The following is a 20,256-nucleotide window of genomic DNA, read 5'->3' on the forward strand; positions in this document are numbered from 1 at the left end:
TACCTTCGTTGGTGGCATTGTCTTCGAGGTCTGTCCAGTCTTCCCGTAGCCTCATCAAATGTTCGTTGATTGAATGATATGGAAACTGAGGACAGAAATCCAGCTATAGGGGTTCTCCTAGCACTGTCCCCTTTGGGCACTCCCTACGGGTTCACATACCCCCCCCCACCGCCCGGTGCATTTCAGTCAGAGGCAACAGTTTGGGCAGCTTTGACTCCCTCAACATCACTTACTCTGTTGACTCCCATTCTTTGGGATTGAGAGAGGTCTTTGAACTGAAGTGCTGATGCCATGGTCCCAGGGGTGGAATCAAATCCAGAGTTTTTGGAGCTCTCTCTTCCTCTCTGGGGTTCAGCTCTTTATAGCTCAGATTGAAGGTCACCTCGGAGCATACCCTGGTCAGGGCTGAGATTGTTCCACCTTCAGCTAGGAGGGATGTTCCCTCAACTCTGATCATGGCCTCAGCTTTCAAGGCCTTTGAAAGGGTTTTGGCTAGGTTAAGAATTTAGATGCCACCTTTGAGCTCAATTCCGTCTCATCAACTGTTGTATCCTGTGACTCAATTCACTCACTCAAATCAACTGGGACAGTCAGTCCCATTAGGCCTAGAGCATACTGTATATTTGATTTCACAGTCTGATTTGGACCTGTCTCCTGAGATTCCCCCAAGACAAGGTCCTAGAAAACAGACTTGTAAAAGGAGTCATCTATACTCCTGTCCGGAGTCTGTCACATAAGAGACAGATCTAGATGAAGGTAAAGATTCCTCCGAGGTCCCCTGCCGAAGACATTACCTTTGCTAATGTCCCAGAATTGATGAAGCAACAGGGGGGGTCGGCTCATTGAAACTGCTTCACCAGATGAATGTGTCCCTTGAGGTCTTTGGTACAGGCTCATCTGTGTCTAGGGTAGTACCACCCGCTGGTGCCCTCATAGACCTAGTGGCACACAGGGCATGGAAGGACTCTGATATAGTGGAAACTATCCCCAAAATACCAGGTAGGATTTTTGTAGCCCTGAAGGACAAAGTACTGGAACAAGGGTACACAAGTAGATGCCATGGTAGTAGTGGCAGCCAATAAAAATTAACTGTCTTAGGAGAGTTCTTCCGTCCATCCTCCTAACAGGGAGTTAAGGTCATTGGACAGATTCTGGAAATGGGCATATACTTCAGCGATCTTCGCACTCAATTCTCTAAACTGTCTTACCCACATGACATGTCTTCAGAGAGACCTGACTGATCAAGGAGCTTACCAATTCCCTCTCTGTTAACTTACAGGTGGATGTTCTGAAGACAGTGGCCTCAAAACTGACAGTCCTGCAGTTTGTGTAATGTGTCCATGCATCTGCTTTCCAATTTAGATGGCGGCACCAGCATAACCATGAACTGGCATGCTTGGATGTGCCTGTGTGATTTTGTGGAAGGCTTTATGATGTCCTTCATCAGTGCTCTGTTAGTTCCACACTTTTCAGTTCCAAAGATAGAAGCACTTACTAAGAGTGAACAGAATGGCAAAACTCTGTCTGCTGTAGTGATCCACTCCTGTACCCCTCAAAGGACCTATTCTAGGAACCAGGTAAGATGTGGTTCAGAAAGTCGCAGGGTTATCACCAGGCACTCCTGGAAACAGCCCTCCCCCATGGCAGAGAGGGAAGCAACTGAAATGTCTGTGGCCCTGGGGGCAAGGTAGACGGCACAACCATGGGTTACATGTTCTATTTACCGAGAAACCTTTCTAGCACGCCTGAAGAGTTACCCAACTGCCGCCCTGTGGAGGCAGTTAGGAGGCATTTATCATTGCACCCCCAAGCCTGGCAAAATATTGCAATGGATTCCTGTGTGTTAAGAATGATCACCAGAGGCTATTCCATTCCCTTTTCTTATGCCCTAAAGAAGAAAAGGATTCCCAATGTTTTACCCAGTCAGTTGGAATCTGCAGCAACAGAGATTTTCAAGTTGCTAGAAAAAAAGTATCATCCAATAGGTCCCCCAAGACCAAGTAGGTTCTTTTTAGTACCAAAGAAGACAGGGAACCTCAGGCTGATTTTAGACCCAAGTCATGTTGGTCAATTCATAAGACAGACAAAGTTCCGCATGGTCATGGTGCTATCCATATTGCCTTTTCTGAGGGAGGACAGTTGTATGCGCTCTGTAGATCTTCATTACTCCTACTATCACGTAAAAATAGAGAGGCAGTCCAGGAGATTTCTACATTTCCAGCTGGGAGCTATTCATTTCTGCTTCAAAGAAATGCCTTTAGCTCTCACCACAGCTTCCTGAGAGTTCATGAAAGTTGTGGCATATGCAGCAGCTCATCTCAAGACTACAAGGGATCCAGGTGTCCCTGTACCTATAGGATTGGCTGCTCACCACTACTTCCAGGGATCTTCTGGTTCAGCATTTGGGACATCTTGTGCCATCTTGTACAGAAACTGGGGATTATACATAGTTTTTTTGAATGCAACCTCAACATGATCCTTCAGGTTAAGCTTCCAGACACTAGAGTACTGTCTCTTCATCTAGTGGTCACACAGGTCATTTAGTATCCCTTTTCTCAAGCAACTTTAATCCTTCATTTGCTAGGTATGATGGTGTCTACTATTGCATTAATTTTCCTGACAAGGTCCCACATGAGAGTATTCCAGTGGACCCTCTCAATTCAGTGGTTGCTAAGTCTTCAACCCCTTTGTACCTAGATTCGCCACATGCAGATTTGCAGAGATCATATCAAATGATAGGTAACCTCCCCATCGGTAATGGAAGGAAGAGCTTTTTGCCTATTGAATCCTCAGGCCACAGTAACTATGGATGGTCCCTTCTGGGGTGGGGGGGGCTAGCATGACAGGCATTCAGGACTCCCTCTCCAAGGGTGTGATTTCCATTCAGAGAGACCACATGACGGTAGTCTGGTATATCAACAAACAGGAGGGAACCTGATTGTACCCCCTTTGCTAGGAAGACGTGAGAGTGTAGCAATGGCCAATGTCTTCCCATCATTTTCTGATAACAGTGCACATCCCAGGGATGTCAAATATGTCAGCAAACATGTTGAGCAGATCAGTTCTCCTTCAAGAGGGTCATGCAATCAGACAGTGGCAAGACAGATTTTCTGCTGTTGGGGTCAACCCTGCTGCGATCTGTTTGCCTCATACTTAAACAAGTGGAAACAGTTACTTTGCAGTGATCCCTCCACAAGGACAGTCACAGAGGGAAGATGTTGACAACTGGCTCCAGTTTTTCTATGTGCCTTTCCTCTGATACCACTATTAACAAAATTCATTCAGAAAGCCAGAAGGTGCAAGACCAAAGTGATCTCATTGGTCTTTTTTCACCCCGGTAGATTTAGTTCCCTTTCCATTGGCCTCATTTGATACATTCTCCATGGATGTTGGATTGAATCCAGACCTTATGAGTTACACATCTGAATTGTCTTTCAGATTTAAAAGCCCTAAATTCAACTGCGTGATTCCTCCAATTCTAACAATAGCCAGAGATGCCAGGCTGTCTTCTTTCGTTGTCCACATTATTTCTGCCTCTCAGAAACTATCCACCAAAAAGATAACTCAAAGCAAGTGATAAGAATTTTTTATTCAGGTCTCATCAAAAGGGTTAGATCCTTTCTCTGCATTCCTGTCGACCTTAGATTTTTTTGTATGAGCTGTTTTAGAAAGGGTCCAGTTTCTCAAATGTTAAAGTACAGATGACTACCAAATCAGATTTTCACATAGGGCACAATGACGCTTCCATAGCATCTCGGAAAGTCTCAAAAGCCTTCCTCAAGGGCACTTTCTTACTCTGACCTCTTATAAGAGAGACAGCTCCTTTGTGGGATATTACTGTTATGCTTCAAGCTTTTCACAAATACCCTCTAAACCAGCAGCTTCAGTAGATTTGAAGTTTATTTCATAGAAAACTTTTTTCTTGTTTCAATTACCTCTGCTAGATGAATTTCGGAATTGCAAGCATCGTCTTGCAAAGCACTATATATGTTTTTTCCTAAAGACAGAGGGGAGGCCTTGAGAACAAATTCTTCCTTTCTGAAAAAAGGTGGCATCTGTAACAAATCTAAATCGGTCAATTGACTTGCCAGTCTTTTCCCCCCAAATTCTCAAACAAAGAAGAATATATGTTGCACCCACTAGATGTTCAGAGATGGCTCAAATTCTGCTTACACCGAACCAAGGATATCAGAAAGTCACATCAGCTATTCATATCGTTTTCCAGATTTGGGCTGGGTAAAAACATTTCAGAAGTCACTTTCTAAATGGCTGTCAGACTGCATTTTTTTTTGTTTTTAATAAATTGGGTTTGCCTTTACAGACAAAACCAAAAACTCATTCTACAAGTGCTGTGGCTACTTCTATAGCCATTATGAAGAAAGTTTCCCATTCATGACGTTTGTGCAGCAGCAACATGGTCAACTGTCCATACCTTTGTATCCCATTACAAATTAGATGTGCAGTCCAGGTCACGTTCTGTTTGGTTCCACCATTCTCAGGAATGTCCTTCCCTGATGCTAGGGTGTTCTTCAGCTTGGGAATCTGTCCTAACGATGAAATGGGATGAATATAGACATCAGATACAGAAGCTATGCATCTACCATAGTGGTAGATAAGTGCTCTCATTTTTATCCAATTCAACATCCCTTCCTCCCTCCTTTTTTGTAATATTGTCACTGATAGCTTCTGGTATCTGGTTAGACCTCATCTCAGACCGTTGTCTGAAATTCTCCATGCTGTATCAAACTATAGATATTAATATGTTCCCTAACATCTAGATGTTTTATTTATAAAATATAAATAGTTTCTGGGTATATGCCAGCAAACTACATCTGAGGTATTTTAGTGGAATGGAGGGATTTATGGGTGGGGTGGGGGGTGAGCCTGGGATCCACAGCTTTATTTAAAAAAAAAAAAAAAGACACCAGTGTCTGACCCGACAACTCAGAGGTTGAACTGGGTGAAAATGAGACAGCATGGATCTGTTATTGTGGTAAGTACATAACTTTTGTACATGACCTTAAACAGCTTTATCTTTAGTAGGAAAATAGGAAGAAAATTTATAAAAAGAGGAGGATCAAGCCAAAATCTGAAACCAAAAAATCATAACAGTTTTGAGGCATGGACAGATTAGCCAGTGCTGAAAAATGATGGAACTTTTTTAAGCTCTGCAGGAAGTGGTCACAGAAGATGCAGCTTAGCCATTTACACACTGTGCAAACGTGAATTAAAGCTGTGTGTAGGTATGCTGAAGGTGCTTATGCGATGTAATGTGCCAGTTTTAGTGAAGAGAGTTTTGCAGATTTGTGTATAAAATGCAGTGCACCTCAATGTCATGCATCTTAACTTATAGCTAGAGTGTTTTTATTAAACCACTACAAAATGATTTGTCAGTTTACATGCTTCAAGCTCCCAGCAGCAGGTAATGTATTATCAGCTTTTCAGGATGGTGGCCAGCCTGCCTGAAATAAGTAAAGCTTCATTGTGTATGTGCAGTAGGAAACATGTTCTTCCTGGGTGTGCAGTAGAGCAAGAGCAGTAAGAATAGTGTTTCCAGAATGAGGTGTAATGTTTAATGTTTCATGAACTTTAAAGCTTTGATATAATCTGACGAAAACTTGTATCTCAGCACTGGTATTGCCAGGACACTTTCTGCTAATGCAGACTGATCTGATGGCTAGAGTTGTAAGTGCATATCAGTTTCCCGACTCGCCGAAGTCCGTTGTTTGTGATCTTCATTAGATAATTTCACCTCAGAACTTACCTGGCAGGATAAGTGATCATAAACAGCACCATCCTAGAATGGAAAAGTGATATGTAAACAGGGGTCTGAGATAGGAAAGAAGAGTGCTTGGGCGGTACATATGGTTCAGTAGCTAGCTGGATGGGTATGGGCTACTCGAGTATGCTTATCATACAGATGCTACATTTTCATTTTTTGTGTGTGTGTGTGTCTCTCTCTCTCTCTCTCTATATATATATATATATATATATATATATATATGTGTGTGTGTGTGTGTGTATATATATATAATTCCCTGCATGTATGTAGGCATTCATCACATACTGGCTTAGGTGCATGCATGTAGGTACAAGAAAGCATAGCTGCTGCTCTGAAATGGAAGCAGATATGTTCCATTTTGATTGAAGTTTGGCAGGATTCCCACTATACTCTTTTTGTTCAGCTACCTCCTTCAGTGTAATTTTTAAGTAAAGTTTTCATGTTTCTAGTTTTGTTTCATTTGTGTTTTTGTTTTTACTCATATCTTATTCTCTAATTTCAGAGCACGTAACCTCTAATGCCAGCGATAGCGAAAGTAGTTACCGTGAGTATTTTACTTTTTTTTTTTTCACATTCAGTAAAACATGATTTGTTTTCTTGCTCTTTCCTTCCTCATCTTGTAGCCTGCATTGAATTACACAAGGTACAGTCTTCATTATGGTGATCACTAGTAAATGAGTAATTTTAGAAAATGCAGCAAATTACTGAGTATTTTTGTAGTATCAGAAGTGCAGCAATGTGGTTTTGTGGTTAGGATTGTTAGTGTTCTCTGTCTAGTTGATCTGGTTTGAATATCCACGAAAAGAACTGCAAGCCAACCTTCTTAGTCTAGCAATGTCTGATGCTCACCCCATGAATTTGTTTTTCCTCTGAGCAACACTTCCCGTGTTTGAAGGTTTCTGTTTGCGTGCATATGGATACATTTATACTTACTTTAACGTGATCTTGAACATTTATGTGGTGCAAATATTTGTAAAATGTTCTGTCCTCCTGTCATGACTTCTAGAGCAACAAATGAACTCTGCTGTTGGTGTCAGGAAAAGTAAAGTGCTTAAACCTAAGCACTGCTTTTCTTGTGACCCTGAATTGAATTAAGCAGATATTGTAAAATGAATCAGTAAAATGAAGTAAACGTCCATATACTGATGAAAATCAAATGGTTTAGTAAGACTTTTAAGCAAGAATAAATAATTCCATGCCGGTTGTCTGTTATTCACATTAAATGCAGAGCAAAATAAGTCACTTTTTTAGTTATTGTCCTCCTGTCAATGAACTTCATCTAGTAGCCATGCAAAAAAAAAAAAAAGAGTCCAAAATTCTTGAAAACACTTTAAGGTACAGTTAAGCAAGACTTTAGATAAGTAAAGTATAGTTTGTAGATTCATAGATAAGTAAAGTATATTGAGTTTTCTGATTACTTGTGTCTTGATGGTACCTTCTCTTAGGCCGCACCTCCTCCTTTCTCCAGGAGAAACATACCAGTCAGTCTTAGAGTAAATCTGTGGGTACCCATCTACTAATCTTGGTTATATTCAAAAGAAGACAGTGAGCCATACTGTTTAATGTACAAGGGAGGTTTTTTTTTCCAGATGTTTGTGAGGCACTGGGTTATAAACTTGTCCATCCATTATGTTTTATGTATCTGTTGGTTAAGATTTAGGTTCTTATTTCTAGTAATTGTGGAGCCATTAAACCTGGGAAAGATACAGGATGTGCAGGACAACTGGATCTCTAACGCCCAGTAATCAATACTGAGATCTGTACTCAAAAGTCTGTAATATCCTGAATAAAGGGATGTAGCTTATAACCTTTCTTGATAGCTCATGGTCTTTAGGGCTGAGATCTTTTTTTGTTATGAACATCTGGGATCTTTCTAATTGATATGTTTTGTGAGATTAATCATTCATTTAGTTTTGTTGCTTGTCACAGATTAACTTATTGTACCTTATCTACAGAAGGAAAGGTGATAATGATGTTTAATGATTGCAAACCTAAAAGAATTTTCTCAAAAGCAGCTCATGGTGCTGGAATGCTTGACTGCAGTAATTGCTATTGGCTTTTATTTATTTATTTTTATTAAATATTAATTATTCCCATTTTGGGACTCAAACACCATGTGATTTTTTACTGTAAAAAATAAATCAGCTGACTCTGCTAGACTATTCGCAGAACAGCACAGTATGTGTACAATTGCTCCCAAATTACAGATCCTCCTGCCATGTCAGTTTGCGTGAATGACATTTCAGTGGGAAATACTTGGGCTGCTATGCTAGATGAAGCAGTGAGCATCCTTTCCCATTGACCCAAGTTGCACCATGAGACTGGTCATGAGGCTACCTGTGTCAGACTGAAATACATGAAATGACTTTCATATTGGACTGTGACAAAGGTAGGTCAAAAATAAAAGACTGGGTGCACAGGTCCCAGGATAAAAATTGCCCACTCCTAGTGTACACACCAGTGCCTGGACTGAAGCAAAGGCAGTACAGAATCCTCACAACATGGAAACAGTCCTGCCATTGGAATTGAGTACGTTCAGCAAGAGATTGCATGCATTAGAAGGAAGAAAGTGGTCCACAAAAATCTGAGAGAGCAAGTTAATAGCATAGATATAATATAGTGGACTGCTGAGGAGAGAGAGAGATTTACATACTACTCTAAAAACCTGGAATTTCCAGACTGAGGATATATTTGGCAATGTAAGAGAAATCAGAAGGAAGGAAGAATAGTTGCACAAAAAGCTGTTAAAAGCTACAGATAATTTAAGATCCTTCTTGCAACAGATCAGGGAAAAAAACATTGACTAGATGAAGAAATATTGAGCCACCTGAAAAAGGAAGTACAGAGGAAGTGATGTAATATAAACAACTAAAAAAAGTGTTTTTGAAAGATGTAAAATGAAAAAAGAAAGCTGGACATGGGAGAGAAAGAAAGCTGATATGGTGAAATATTTATTTTATTTATTTTTTTTTTTCCATAATAAATTTTTATTGAAATATATTTTCCAAAAACATTACAAAAATACAATAAACATCACACACATAATACACTATAACTACTACAAACCATTTATACAATATCTACATGAAATGCTTCCTATATTTAATATATTCCTAAAATCAGTATCATGCTAATATAATATTGAAGACCTTTTCCCATATTTTCGGGTTATTAATATTTTTGTTAGTTTGTTTCAGAAGTAATTTATGTGCTAGTATATGCTTTATAGCCACAAGCTTAAAATTATTCCATGATGTCTTATGTGGTTCTAGCCAATTTGTGGCTATATAGAGTTTCATCAGCAAAAAAATATTCATACAAATAATAGTTTGCGATCTGGAAAGCTCTCTTGGAGGAATGTGTAGAATCATAAATTCCCATGACAGTGTAGAACTTTGATAACCCATCTTTTGCAGTTGTACTTTAAGAGAGTTCCAACCACGAATGTTATACATATTTAGGTCTGCCCAATTATCAATTTCAAAAACAGTTTTTAAACAAATGCATAAAGATCTAGCTAAATTTATCTGGAACCCAAAAAGAACTAGAATATCTTATGAGAAATTAATGACCCCTAAAACAAGAGGGGGACTTGAGCTACCAAACTTTGAAGCATATTATTTGATTGTAAACGCTAATAAAATTTTAAGAATTGCTAATTATGATGTAACGAATACAAAATGGATACCAACTTGGGTGGTCTTGAATCATAAGCATATTTTGGATAGGAAAATAAATCCTAAAGCATTGCCCTTTATGGACAAAATTAGTCTGATAAAATATGGGGTCATGGACCACATAATAACCTGTGTCTCATCTTTGCAAACTTTATTTCAGTCCGTAGATTTATTGCAATATATGATGGTTCTTCAACCTTTCCACAGGAATCCTAATTTTAAACTAAATAATCAGCTGATCGATCTCAGCAAATTTCCATTAATACTTAATCTGACTCTATTTGATGTTTTTAATAAACTTGACTTATCGGCTTTACAAATTAGACAAGAAATGAATCTACCTAGAAGTTACATTGTTATAATGAGACAAGTTAAAGAACTTGCCTTGAGCTGCTTTAGGAACTTTAAACCTGCAGCCGGATTTGTGGATAAGTGCTCTGAAATGTGGCAAGCTATCCAACAAGACACTAAATTTATAGCAACTGCGTATAAATTAATTAAGGATTTGAAATTTCAGGACAAAATTTTGCTTTCAGAGTATTGGGTAAAAAAAGTAACAGTAACAGACAATCAGATATTAAAAGCAATTGATATAACTAGGAAATCAGTTTCTTTTCATAAACTGATGTACACGCAATTGATGATTTGGAACAATGCATATTACACACATCTTAGATTACATAAATTTAACCCTAGGAATTCTCCAATTTGTCCATACTGTGCAGATCAAACAGCGGATCTTCTTCATATGTTCTGGAGTTGTAAATGCGTATGGTGAAATATTTCTGTAAAGAAGAAAGCCAAGCATCTCAATACAATTACAGCTCCAAAGATATTTGAAGAGAATTACAGGCATTGACAACAGTAATATGGTAGATTTCGCAATGCAAAAATAAAATGTAAGGGGGAATGTAAAAAATCATGGGTGAATTAGATACTGAAATGATAGACCATCTACAAAGTGAAGGATTTAGTGTGAAAACTCTGATACAGGCAGTATAGCAACATTGTTGGACCAGTAAGTCCTCAGATGGAGAAGCAGCGAATAGAACAGGGTGCATCTGAAGAATGATGTAGTGCAATTTTCTGGAATCTTTTGTAGAAGATTCAATTAAAAGTCCAGTTAGAATTGCCCAGCTAGAAAAAGAGCAGGAAACTGCTTTTCTCAGTTAGGGGTCATCACAGATGAACGCCGATCTACTGATGATTGGCAGTGGATTTTTATGGTGCCGAGTTGCCAGCCTGACGCCCAACCTTCAAAGAAGGCACATCCATTCACACACGCACCTAACTATATGTCTTTAATGTCACTCGACCACGGGGAGGACATGCAGACTCCACATAGAAGGCGCTCCAGCCGAGAATCGAACGGGAGAACCTCTTGCTGTGAGGCGGCAACGCTAACCACTGCGTCTACCTGCCTGATTTAATAACGATGAAAAAACATATTAAACTTGTTGAAAGAAATAGAATACAAAAAGTAAATAAGACCCAGCTTGCTGGAAGACTGGTAAAACGGATGATCCCTGTAATCTCGACTAGTAAGAGAATTTTGTGTGATATAACAGAAGTAAATAGGGTATGATATTGTGTAGCTAAATTAATAGCAGATAGTGTTACCATAGAAACAAAAGGAAAGGAACAAGTGGAATGCTGCCATGGAAACACTGAATAGAGAATATTATGTAATCAAAATTAGAAGTATCTTTGTTGGAAGAATATAGAAAAGGGAGCAGAGCATTAAAATGACTTAGCTAGATGGGGTAAAAGCAGCAAACCAGCATTTGTCTTGCTGTATATCCAATAAAAAACTAAAATACAAGCACAAGCAGAAAAGCTTAGAATGTAAGCAGGTAAAGGAAAAATGCAAAGTAAGCAATTCGATGGCCCAAAAAGATTTTAAATTGTGAAAAAAAGCAGAAGGAACAGAAACACCGCAAGAAAAGGTGCATTTTGGAGAACTTTTTGTAAAGACACTGATATACATAAAGAATGGATAGAAAGATTAAAATAAACTTTAAAATAGCTGTAATATAGAAAATATGAAATGGGATGATGTAACAGTCAGAGAAATTGAGACAAAATTGTGAAAAGCTCCCAATTGGAAAAACTACAGCTCAGACGCAGTACCTAATTCCTTTTTAAAGGTATTGCATCTTTGCACGAAGATTTGGCCTTGAGCAAAAATTATATGTATACCCATCCAGAACAGACACCAGCCTGGTTAGTAACAGGAAAAAAATGATACCTTAAAACTGAACCTGCAGGATATCCTAAGAACTATAGACTGATAACTTGCCTTCTGACAGTATATAAATACTGGAATTGATGCAGATACCCTAAGCACCACCTAAGAATTCTATTGTCCAAGAGCCATTGTAAGCCTAGCCGAGCTTACCCGAAATTTAACAAAATATTATTGACGTTTCAATACCCCCAAGGAATTTTATAGTTATGATATAGGCTTGTACACATCAAGCGTTCACAGGTTACCTCTGTCCATTAAAGACTTACATTTACAATTTCCCGTTCATTGGCCCATGTTACACTTGAATAAGAGTTAGGGATGAGCTGTGCTGACATGGATGAGAAGCCTTTTGCAGAGAAGGGATCATCTTTGGGAGACATACCTGTCAGTCCAACATATACAGTTTGTCATAGGCAAGGTTTATGGTTTATTTTTAGAGGTCTAGCAAAAAAATTCATTTGTGGCAAGAGAACAAAATGTACTGCATATATATTCATGGAGCAATGGAGCATCTGTGGTTAAAGCCATAACATGTATAAAAAGGGGAGATATCAAAGTATGCTATAGATAGATTACAAAAAAATTTTCAGCAGCATCACAAATCCATTGGTAATCGAAAGCTTTCAGATGTGCATGATATGCCGTACTTTGATCAGTTAAATTGCAGTGACTATGAAAGAAACAATGGCAACCCATTTTGCATCTGAGCAGTGACAAAGGGCAACTTATCACAGAGATAAAAAACCAAAGGAGGATATTCAGGGTGATTCTTTGTGATTGGTGGTGTTATGTGTTGCCCTTAACCCATTAAGCTGTTTACTTAATAGCTTAAGCTATGGTTAACTGCCAGAAACCAGCCTTGTTCCAAAACATCTCATTTACTTTTTATAGATCATTTAAAATTAAACTCATCAGTTGAGGATCTCAAAGCACAACTGCAAATGGTTAAAACTTTCTTGGATGGTGTATAAGAATGACATTCGGTCTTGATAGATGTGCAGAAGCAACATTTATAGAAAAGCTGTTGCATAAAAAAAATATAAATTTGGGACACGAATGTGTTGTAAAGGAACTTGATCAGGATGGCGTGCATAAATATGTAGGAGATGAAGGATCAGCAATAAAACACGAACAAATGACAACAAAGCTCAGTAAGGAATACTTCAGAAAACTAAAGTTAATATTGAAAATCGTCTTGGCATCTAGGAATAAAGCCCAAGTTTTAAATCATTTTGCTCTTCTGTCTTAACAGCTGTGGTGTTTGACTTTCCCCAAGCAGCATTGAATCAATTGGGCAAGAACAAAACAAACAAAAAAATGCTTATCAAATCTTACTAAAACCGTGCATATGAAGATTAAATCCCTTGTTCTGAAGAAGGTATCGGCCTCCGCAAAATTGACTAAATGTGTAGGTTTGCAGTCGTGGAACTACATACATATATGCTTACCTCATTAGATCCAAACATGATTAATGTTGTAAAGCACAAAGAGAAGAAGTCTAAGATAACATTTTTGTTTATTTAGTAGGAGCATGTTGGAAAGGAGTGGAAATGGAAATCGGAATTGCTGCACTTTTGCGATTATAATGTCTTAAATATTGAGAGACATAGTTGTAAAATACCAGGATTTGCAAGCAGAAATGAGAGCCATGTGGAAGAAGATACTCGGACAGCTCCAGTAGTAGTAGGTTCAGCAGGACTAATAAAAATAACTGACAGTTATACTTAAGTATGCTATCAGTATAGGTAACCCCATATGAACTGCATAAGTAGCAAATTCTGGATACATTATGGGTGTTGAGAAGAGCAGAAACATTAAAGACTGAAGCTGTACTAATCTTATGAGATTTGTCTCCTGACTTGGGAATGGGTTCCATTCCTATCACATTATTAGAAACCCAAAACATTTGGAGAAATAAAAAAGGCAGAGACAGTAAGCATGGAAGAAAGTTTTTTGTTATTAAATACTTTTTTGTAATTAAAATTCACAGTATTCATGGGCAGACAGTCTGAAAGGCATTGATTAGTTTTGATAGTTTGTGTGTGTAGCAGAGATTTGCAATATACTGCATTTTATGTTTCTGATAGCAGTGATTTGAAAAACATTACTGCAGCCACTGTTTGTGTACATATTCATTTGGTCACAGTCAACGTCTGAGGGGGGTACAGAGTCAAAATAGCTGTAACTGTTGGGTAAGTGTGTGTTTGTAGGGAATGAGGGGTGTCACACTATATGTATCTGATTATAAACTGCAATACATTACAGTGACCATTATTTCTGTATTTATTCTTTCATGTGTTCATAATCAGTCATTTAAGGTGCATGCAGTCATTAAATTATAATTGGCATGCATGTGTATGGGAAGTTGTATGTGCATGAGCTGGATTTGCAGTTATTTTCACTGTGTACATCTGACAGCAGCATGCTGAAAGTCATTACTGTGGCCACTATTTGTGTATTTACATCTGAGGTCTGCACATAACTGCAATTGGTGGGCATGGAGACAGTCTGTTGTTGGAACTGACTGACCTCTGCTGTCATTTGTTCACACCTAAACGGTCATTAATCTGGCTTGGCAGGAATAGTGCGTATTTGAGTAAAATATGATAAAATACATTACTCTGACTATTGTTTATTTTTTGATTGCATTTGGAAATTTGAGGAGTGTATTGTTAGTAAAGTGGCTATAATTTATTTATTTTATTTTACGTTACGTTTGTTTACCGGGAAAGTCTGACTGGGTGTGAGCCCATTTGCAGCAGAGGCCCAGGTTGAAAAGCTGCAACACATAACAAACAACATTACATAACATTTTTACAAGACAAGTTGGTCTATAAGTAAACAGTCTTATAACAATATTTAAAGGTGAAAAGTAGAATTTTCTAGCTGATACAAATATAGAGGTAAATTAGGTGCGTCACAGTTTTGAGTAGGATAAGAAATAGACAAGTAGCAAATAGATTTTAAGTTGCATAGGATATGAGTGGAAAAAGGAGGTAGTTATATGCTGTAAGAACAGAAGTTAGTAATAAGCAGAGATGAGGAGAATTATATAATTATGTCAAGCAGGTGGTTCAAAAATACAGATGATATTAGTTTAAGGTTGAACAATACTAAGAAATTAGGGTGTAGAATGTGGAGACCTGGAAGACTGTGCTGATATAGGAGATGCTGTATTAGAGTTAAAAATGTGATGCTCATATTTGAATTAGGATGACAGTAGTAAGAGTATTGGTAGACATTGGTTACAGAGATGATCAGTAGATTCTAAGGGTGCTAGAGTAATAGGAAGGAAGGAAGTGAAATAAGTGCGGGTAATGAAAGTCAAAAGGGAAAAGTGTGTTCTGTCCTGGTGTATTACATAAGCAAAGCCATTTGTTTGTCAGATGGTCCTTGAGCATTTTTTTAGTCTGTGATGTTTGTTAGGTTTCCAAATTCTAGTGGTAGGGAGTTCCAGATTTTGGCTATATAATTAGAGTAGAGGGCAACACCTGGGGTGTTTGTAGAATGGGTAACTTTTGCTAAGGATTTGTTGTTGGAACGCAATATTCTAGGGTTAGAATAAGGTTGTAAATAGGTTTGTAGGATAAGGTGTTTTACTTGGTTGTTTTAAGTAATTAATGATTAAGTAATTTGTGTGCCATTGTCAGCTGGTTATAGAGAAAGTGATGTGGGAATTCTAGCCAAGATAACTTTCTTAGTACTAGACAGTGCGCTCTGTATGGGGAGTCAGTGGCAAATTTAGCTATTTTGTTGTAGTCCGTTTCTAGTTTACCTAGCTCAGAATTTGAGGTTTGTGTGTATTGGTGAGGCATAGAGAAGTGTTGAAAGTATGCGAGTCTTGCAGTGGCTACTTTGGTATTGCTGGTCAGAAAATGTTTGTTTTTATACAGAGTACCTCATTTTTTTGTATACTTTAATAGTTTGAGATATGTGTTGGTCAAATTTCATGTTGTGATCAATGATGTCTATTAAGGGTTTGGTCTGTGTAGTGGGTTATATTGTGTTATGTTTAATGAATGGGCACTGTGACATTCTGTGGCTGAAACTGACCAACCCAAGATGTTTTTTGATCATAGGTAAATGGTCTGACCTAACATAGTATAACCACACCCCATTCCAGTTAGCCTTACCTATTCATTGCTGCCTGCAGCCTACCCCTTGCTTTGAAGCCACCAGCTGCCACTGTGCCAAAGGAAGCGCTATAGGATGTCGAATGACAAAAGAACTACCTAGCATATAACCTGGAGGGAGGGGAATCTTTTTACTGTCTTAGTCCACCACATATAAAACAGCGCTGTACAGATGGATGCCTGTAATGGAAGAGGAGGGACCAAGTTTTTTTTTTGGGGGGACATGAGTAATGATTGAACGAAGCTGGAGAATCAGACTTGGGGTAAAGTTCATTTAAAAGGGCCCCCTGTAGCAGGTCTCCTATGATGTTACAGCACATTGGTAGAAGTTCTAAGACTGGAAGGTGTTGCACACAAGCCTCTTGCTTCCATAGTTGTATATACCATGGCAGATCTTGAGAGCACTTCAGTTTCCTTCACCTCCACCCCTTGCTTCTCAATTCTTTTAGACTTCCTTGCTTATCTTTTTCAAGACGGAACTAATTTCTCCACTTTCAAAGTTCATTTAGCTGCCATTTCTTCTTTCACATTAGTGAAGGCTTTGGTTATCTAAAGCTTTTCTCTATAGCACCTTTCTTTTGTGTCCCCTGCTCAGGCATCCAGTTGCCCCATGGGATATTACTGTTTTGCAGTCCTTAACAGGTCTCCCCCACCCCCAACACTTGAACCTGTTGCCAAGGCAGATTTGAAGTTGCTGTCATGGAAGACCTTATTCTTAGTAGCTATTACATCTGCCAGAAAGATTTCAAAATTACGTGCACTTTCCTCAAAACCCCTCTATTTGTTTTATCACAACAACAGAGTATGCTTGAGGAGAGATCCATCCTTTCTACCAAAGGTGTCGTCTGAATTCTTCAGCAGTAAGTCCATGTATTTGCCAGTCTTTTTCCCAAATTTCTCAAACGAAAGTGAATATATTTTGCATTTGCTAGGTGTACATCACCAGCTGCATTTTTGTTTACAGTGCACTAAAACTTTCAAGGGGTCAGATCAACTGTTTCTTTCCTTTTCAAAACCTAAATTATGACAACTGGTATCCAAAGTCCTCCTTATCTCAGTGGTTGGCTCAATGTATTTCACTTCAAGCTAATTCAACAAGTTCTGTGGCCTCATCTGTAGCCTATTTCTCTAGTGTCCCTGTTGATGACATTTTTGCTGCAGCTACTTGGTCTAAAGTTCACAAATTCATTACTCATTATAAATTAGATATTCCCTCCAGAGCCAGGGCTTCTTTTGGTTTAGCTGTGCTTTGAATATTCCTCGGTGAGACCATCCTAGAATTATTCAGATATTTTCAGATATTCAGATATGCCATAGGCTTATTGCCTTGAAAGGCCATTTTAAGCCTAGCCAATATCCTGAGGTCAGGATCAAACCCTAAGCTTTGTGTTTATGAGGCAAAGACCTTAACCATTATACCAACCCAGCTCCTTAAAATAATCTCCCCTGCCACGTCTCGAACCCAGGCCCCTGTTAACTGCAGCACAGTGCATTAGCCCACTTACCTCTGGGGACTCTGTCCAACATGTAGACGAAAAGACAGAACAGTCAACATCAGATGTGAAAGTTACATACTCACCATAACGTTAGAGCTATTATGTTGTATTCCATCCATTCCTGTAATACACTCCCTCTGTCCCCCTCATTAATTACTTCTAGCAATTGGTGTTGATACTCATTGGTTGCTCCCATTAGGTGGGTGTAGCTGACCTTGCCTTGGTTCCTGAACATTTAGCCAGTCTCTCTACAGATGTTCTTCGTGTTTCACTGTTGCAGTCATAACACTTGAGTTATCTGCCTGCAGGTAGCCCTCAGTCGACCCGAATACCAGAGTCTTGGGATTTCTGCGTCAGATGCTGTCGCCTCTTCCATGACATCACATTGTCAGGGGTATAAAACATGCAGCCGACACCATTACATCAGTCTTTCTTGCCGAGAAGGAGCCTGAAGCAGAAGCAGTTCGCAAGTGCTGGTAGGCCACTACCTGAAATTTTCATTTTTCGAGTTTCAAACCTGAAGTCTTCTAAAGCGAAGTACCACGTTGGGGATTCTTTTTTCTTGCTCTAACCGATGTCAGAAAAAGTTGTCTTGCCTGTGGACAGCAAATACCTCACAGAGATTTTCATTCTTACTGCATCACCTGTTTAGGCCCACACCACAATGTCCCTCTTTGTCGGTTTTGTGCCTTGTTTAATGCCCAAACCATTCGTTGTCGGGCAATTTTTGTAGTTAAATTCTTGCTGTCGTTCTCCGTGTTCCAAAATGGCTTTGGTAAGCCATCCGACTACCAATATTCCAAAAAAGCGCAAAGACAGAGACAGACCACATAGGTCAAAAACTGCCGATGACGCTTCCGTTAAGCTAGTCGCCAGCCTGCAGATACTCAGTGAGGCACCTTTGCAGCCCCTGATGCCCTCTTCTGAAGATTCGCAGGCCTCTGCTTAGACCCATTTGAAGTCCAGTATGCCACGAGATGCTTCTTCAACTATGGAGCCTGCAGATGTCTCTACCTTGGATGGGGTCCGGAGCTGCTGTGCAGGCACCAACTTCTGAGGGTGTATTCAGACCTATCGATGTTCGTATTAAACCGACAACTTCCTTTTTAACTAAAACTATGAGGTTTCTCAGGCCCAGAGTTCGCACTACGCCTAGAAAATCGACGTCCAAAGCACATGCTGAAGTTCCCATGCCACAAAAACAAATGCTTAGAATGGCTATAGACCTTATTACTCTAATTAGGGGAAGCTAACCTTCCCCTGCTAAAAGACAACAAATTTAATTTCTTTCTGATTCTACAGACCAGGAGTCCGATGACTCTGACCCTTCTGATTACCAGGACATAACCCTTATGTACCTATGAGGATTCAGATGCAAAGGAATCCATTCCCTCTGCCTTCCCTCCAGAGGATTTTTCTTTTGGTGAAACTTTGCATACCTTAATAGAGCATTTCCGCTGGGAATGCCAGGACTACCCTCAGTCCATAAAGAGACTTAGGGAATTTTTAGATTTGCCTCAGCACAGGCCTCTAGCTGTACCCCCTGTCCTGGATATTGTAGATGATGTCTTCATGGAATCCAGTCTTACTCCTGACACTTCACCACTAGCTGCTAGAAAACCTGACAGGTACTAGAGTACCTGACTCTCACAAATTTCTCTCTAAGAATCCTACTACGGATCCAGGGACCTAAAGGCATTAAGGCTAGTACAGCCAAAAACCCTACCCCTTCAGAAAGGGATTCTAGACCTTTAGACAGATGGGGTAAGAAGGTATGTACCTTTGCAACTCTTGCCATCAGGGCTTTGAATTGCCAGTTTCACATGTTGAAGTACCAGCAACATATTATGGAACTAATTAAACAAAAAATGGTGTTACTTCCAGATTGTGCAGAAAATAAAGATTTACAATAGTTAATGCATTCTGCAAACCAAGTCAGTAAACATACTTTGCAGTGTGGGTTTGATGCCTTAGAAGCATCTTGCAGGGCTGCTGTCACTGGGTCTGTACTGAGAAGGCATGCTTGGCTGAATGAACAAGTCTTACCAGACCATGTCAAAGCAAAATTAGTAGATGCTCCATTAAATCAGGATTGTTTGGCACAAAAGCAGAAGTTCTTAAAAAGATGGAAGAAAAAGCTAAATTTATGCAAACTATCAAAGATTTCTTACAGGTGCAGCCACCTAGATTCATTAGGCATTGGCCTTCAAAAAAATGGTCCTTTCCAGTCCCTCCCAGGCCTTCTCAGTCCAAACACAGGGGGAACAGACCCCCAAGACTACAGTCTCAGGGTATGCAGAGACCTAAACAGTGGAGTGTTCTCACCTCAAAAACAGGGAGTGGTAAGCCACTCCCTTATGGAAAATGTTCATACTGACTTTCCAGTTATCCTTCCCAGCCATGCCCAAGTGCTTGCATCCCTAGGAGAAATACTCACCCTTCATGCAAAAAGCTGGATGTCCATTACTCAAGACTGATGGGTTCTAAACATTGTATCCCAGGGATACAGATTCTACTTCCACTCACTGCCAACCCCAAGTGGGTTGCCAGACCTTCCTCCAAATCAGTGGGCAAAGGCTCAAAAGCAAGTACTTTCCCATCTCCATATCAGGGTTATTCAATCTATTCCAGTAGAACAAAGGGGACAGAGTTTCTACTCCAGACTGTTCCTGGTGCCCAGAAAAGAGAGCTCTTGGCACCCTATCCTTGATCTATCAATTCTCAACACCTTTTGGTGGTCCCAAAATTCAAAATGCTTGCACTGCAACAGCTTCTTCCTGTGCTAGCCAAGGATGCCTGGTTAGTCACCCTAGACTTAAATGAAGCTTATCTGTACATCCCCATAAGGGAGTCCTGCAGGAAATATCCACGTTTCAGGGAAGGCTCTATGCAGTATCAGTTCTCTGTACTTCCCTTTGGC

General features: G+C 39.5%; 1 protein-coding gene across 1 annotated transcript in view; it reads left to right on the forward strand.

The window, feature by feature from the left end:
* DLG1 (discs large MAGUK scaffold protein 1) overlaps positions 1-20,256 on the forward strand; it is a 3,205,960-nt gene that overhangs the window by 2,730,419 nt on the left and 455,285 nt on the right. The window contains exon 22 of the mRNA XM_044070715.1: positions 6,285-6,326. Within this exon, the coding sequence (XP_043926650.1) occupies positions 6,285-6,326 (42 nt within the window). The remainder of the gene's footprint in view (positions 1-6,284; positions 6,327-20,256) is intronic.

This window comes from Protopterus annectens, chromosome 4.part1 (genome assembly GCF_019279795.1).
Source record: "Protopterus annectens isolate FY-2018-M chromosome 4.part1, PAN1.0, whole genome shotgun sequence".
Classification (NCBI taxonomy): Eukaryota; Metazoa; Chordata; order Ceratodontiformes; family Protopteridae; genus Protopterus; species Protopterus annectens.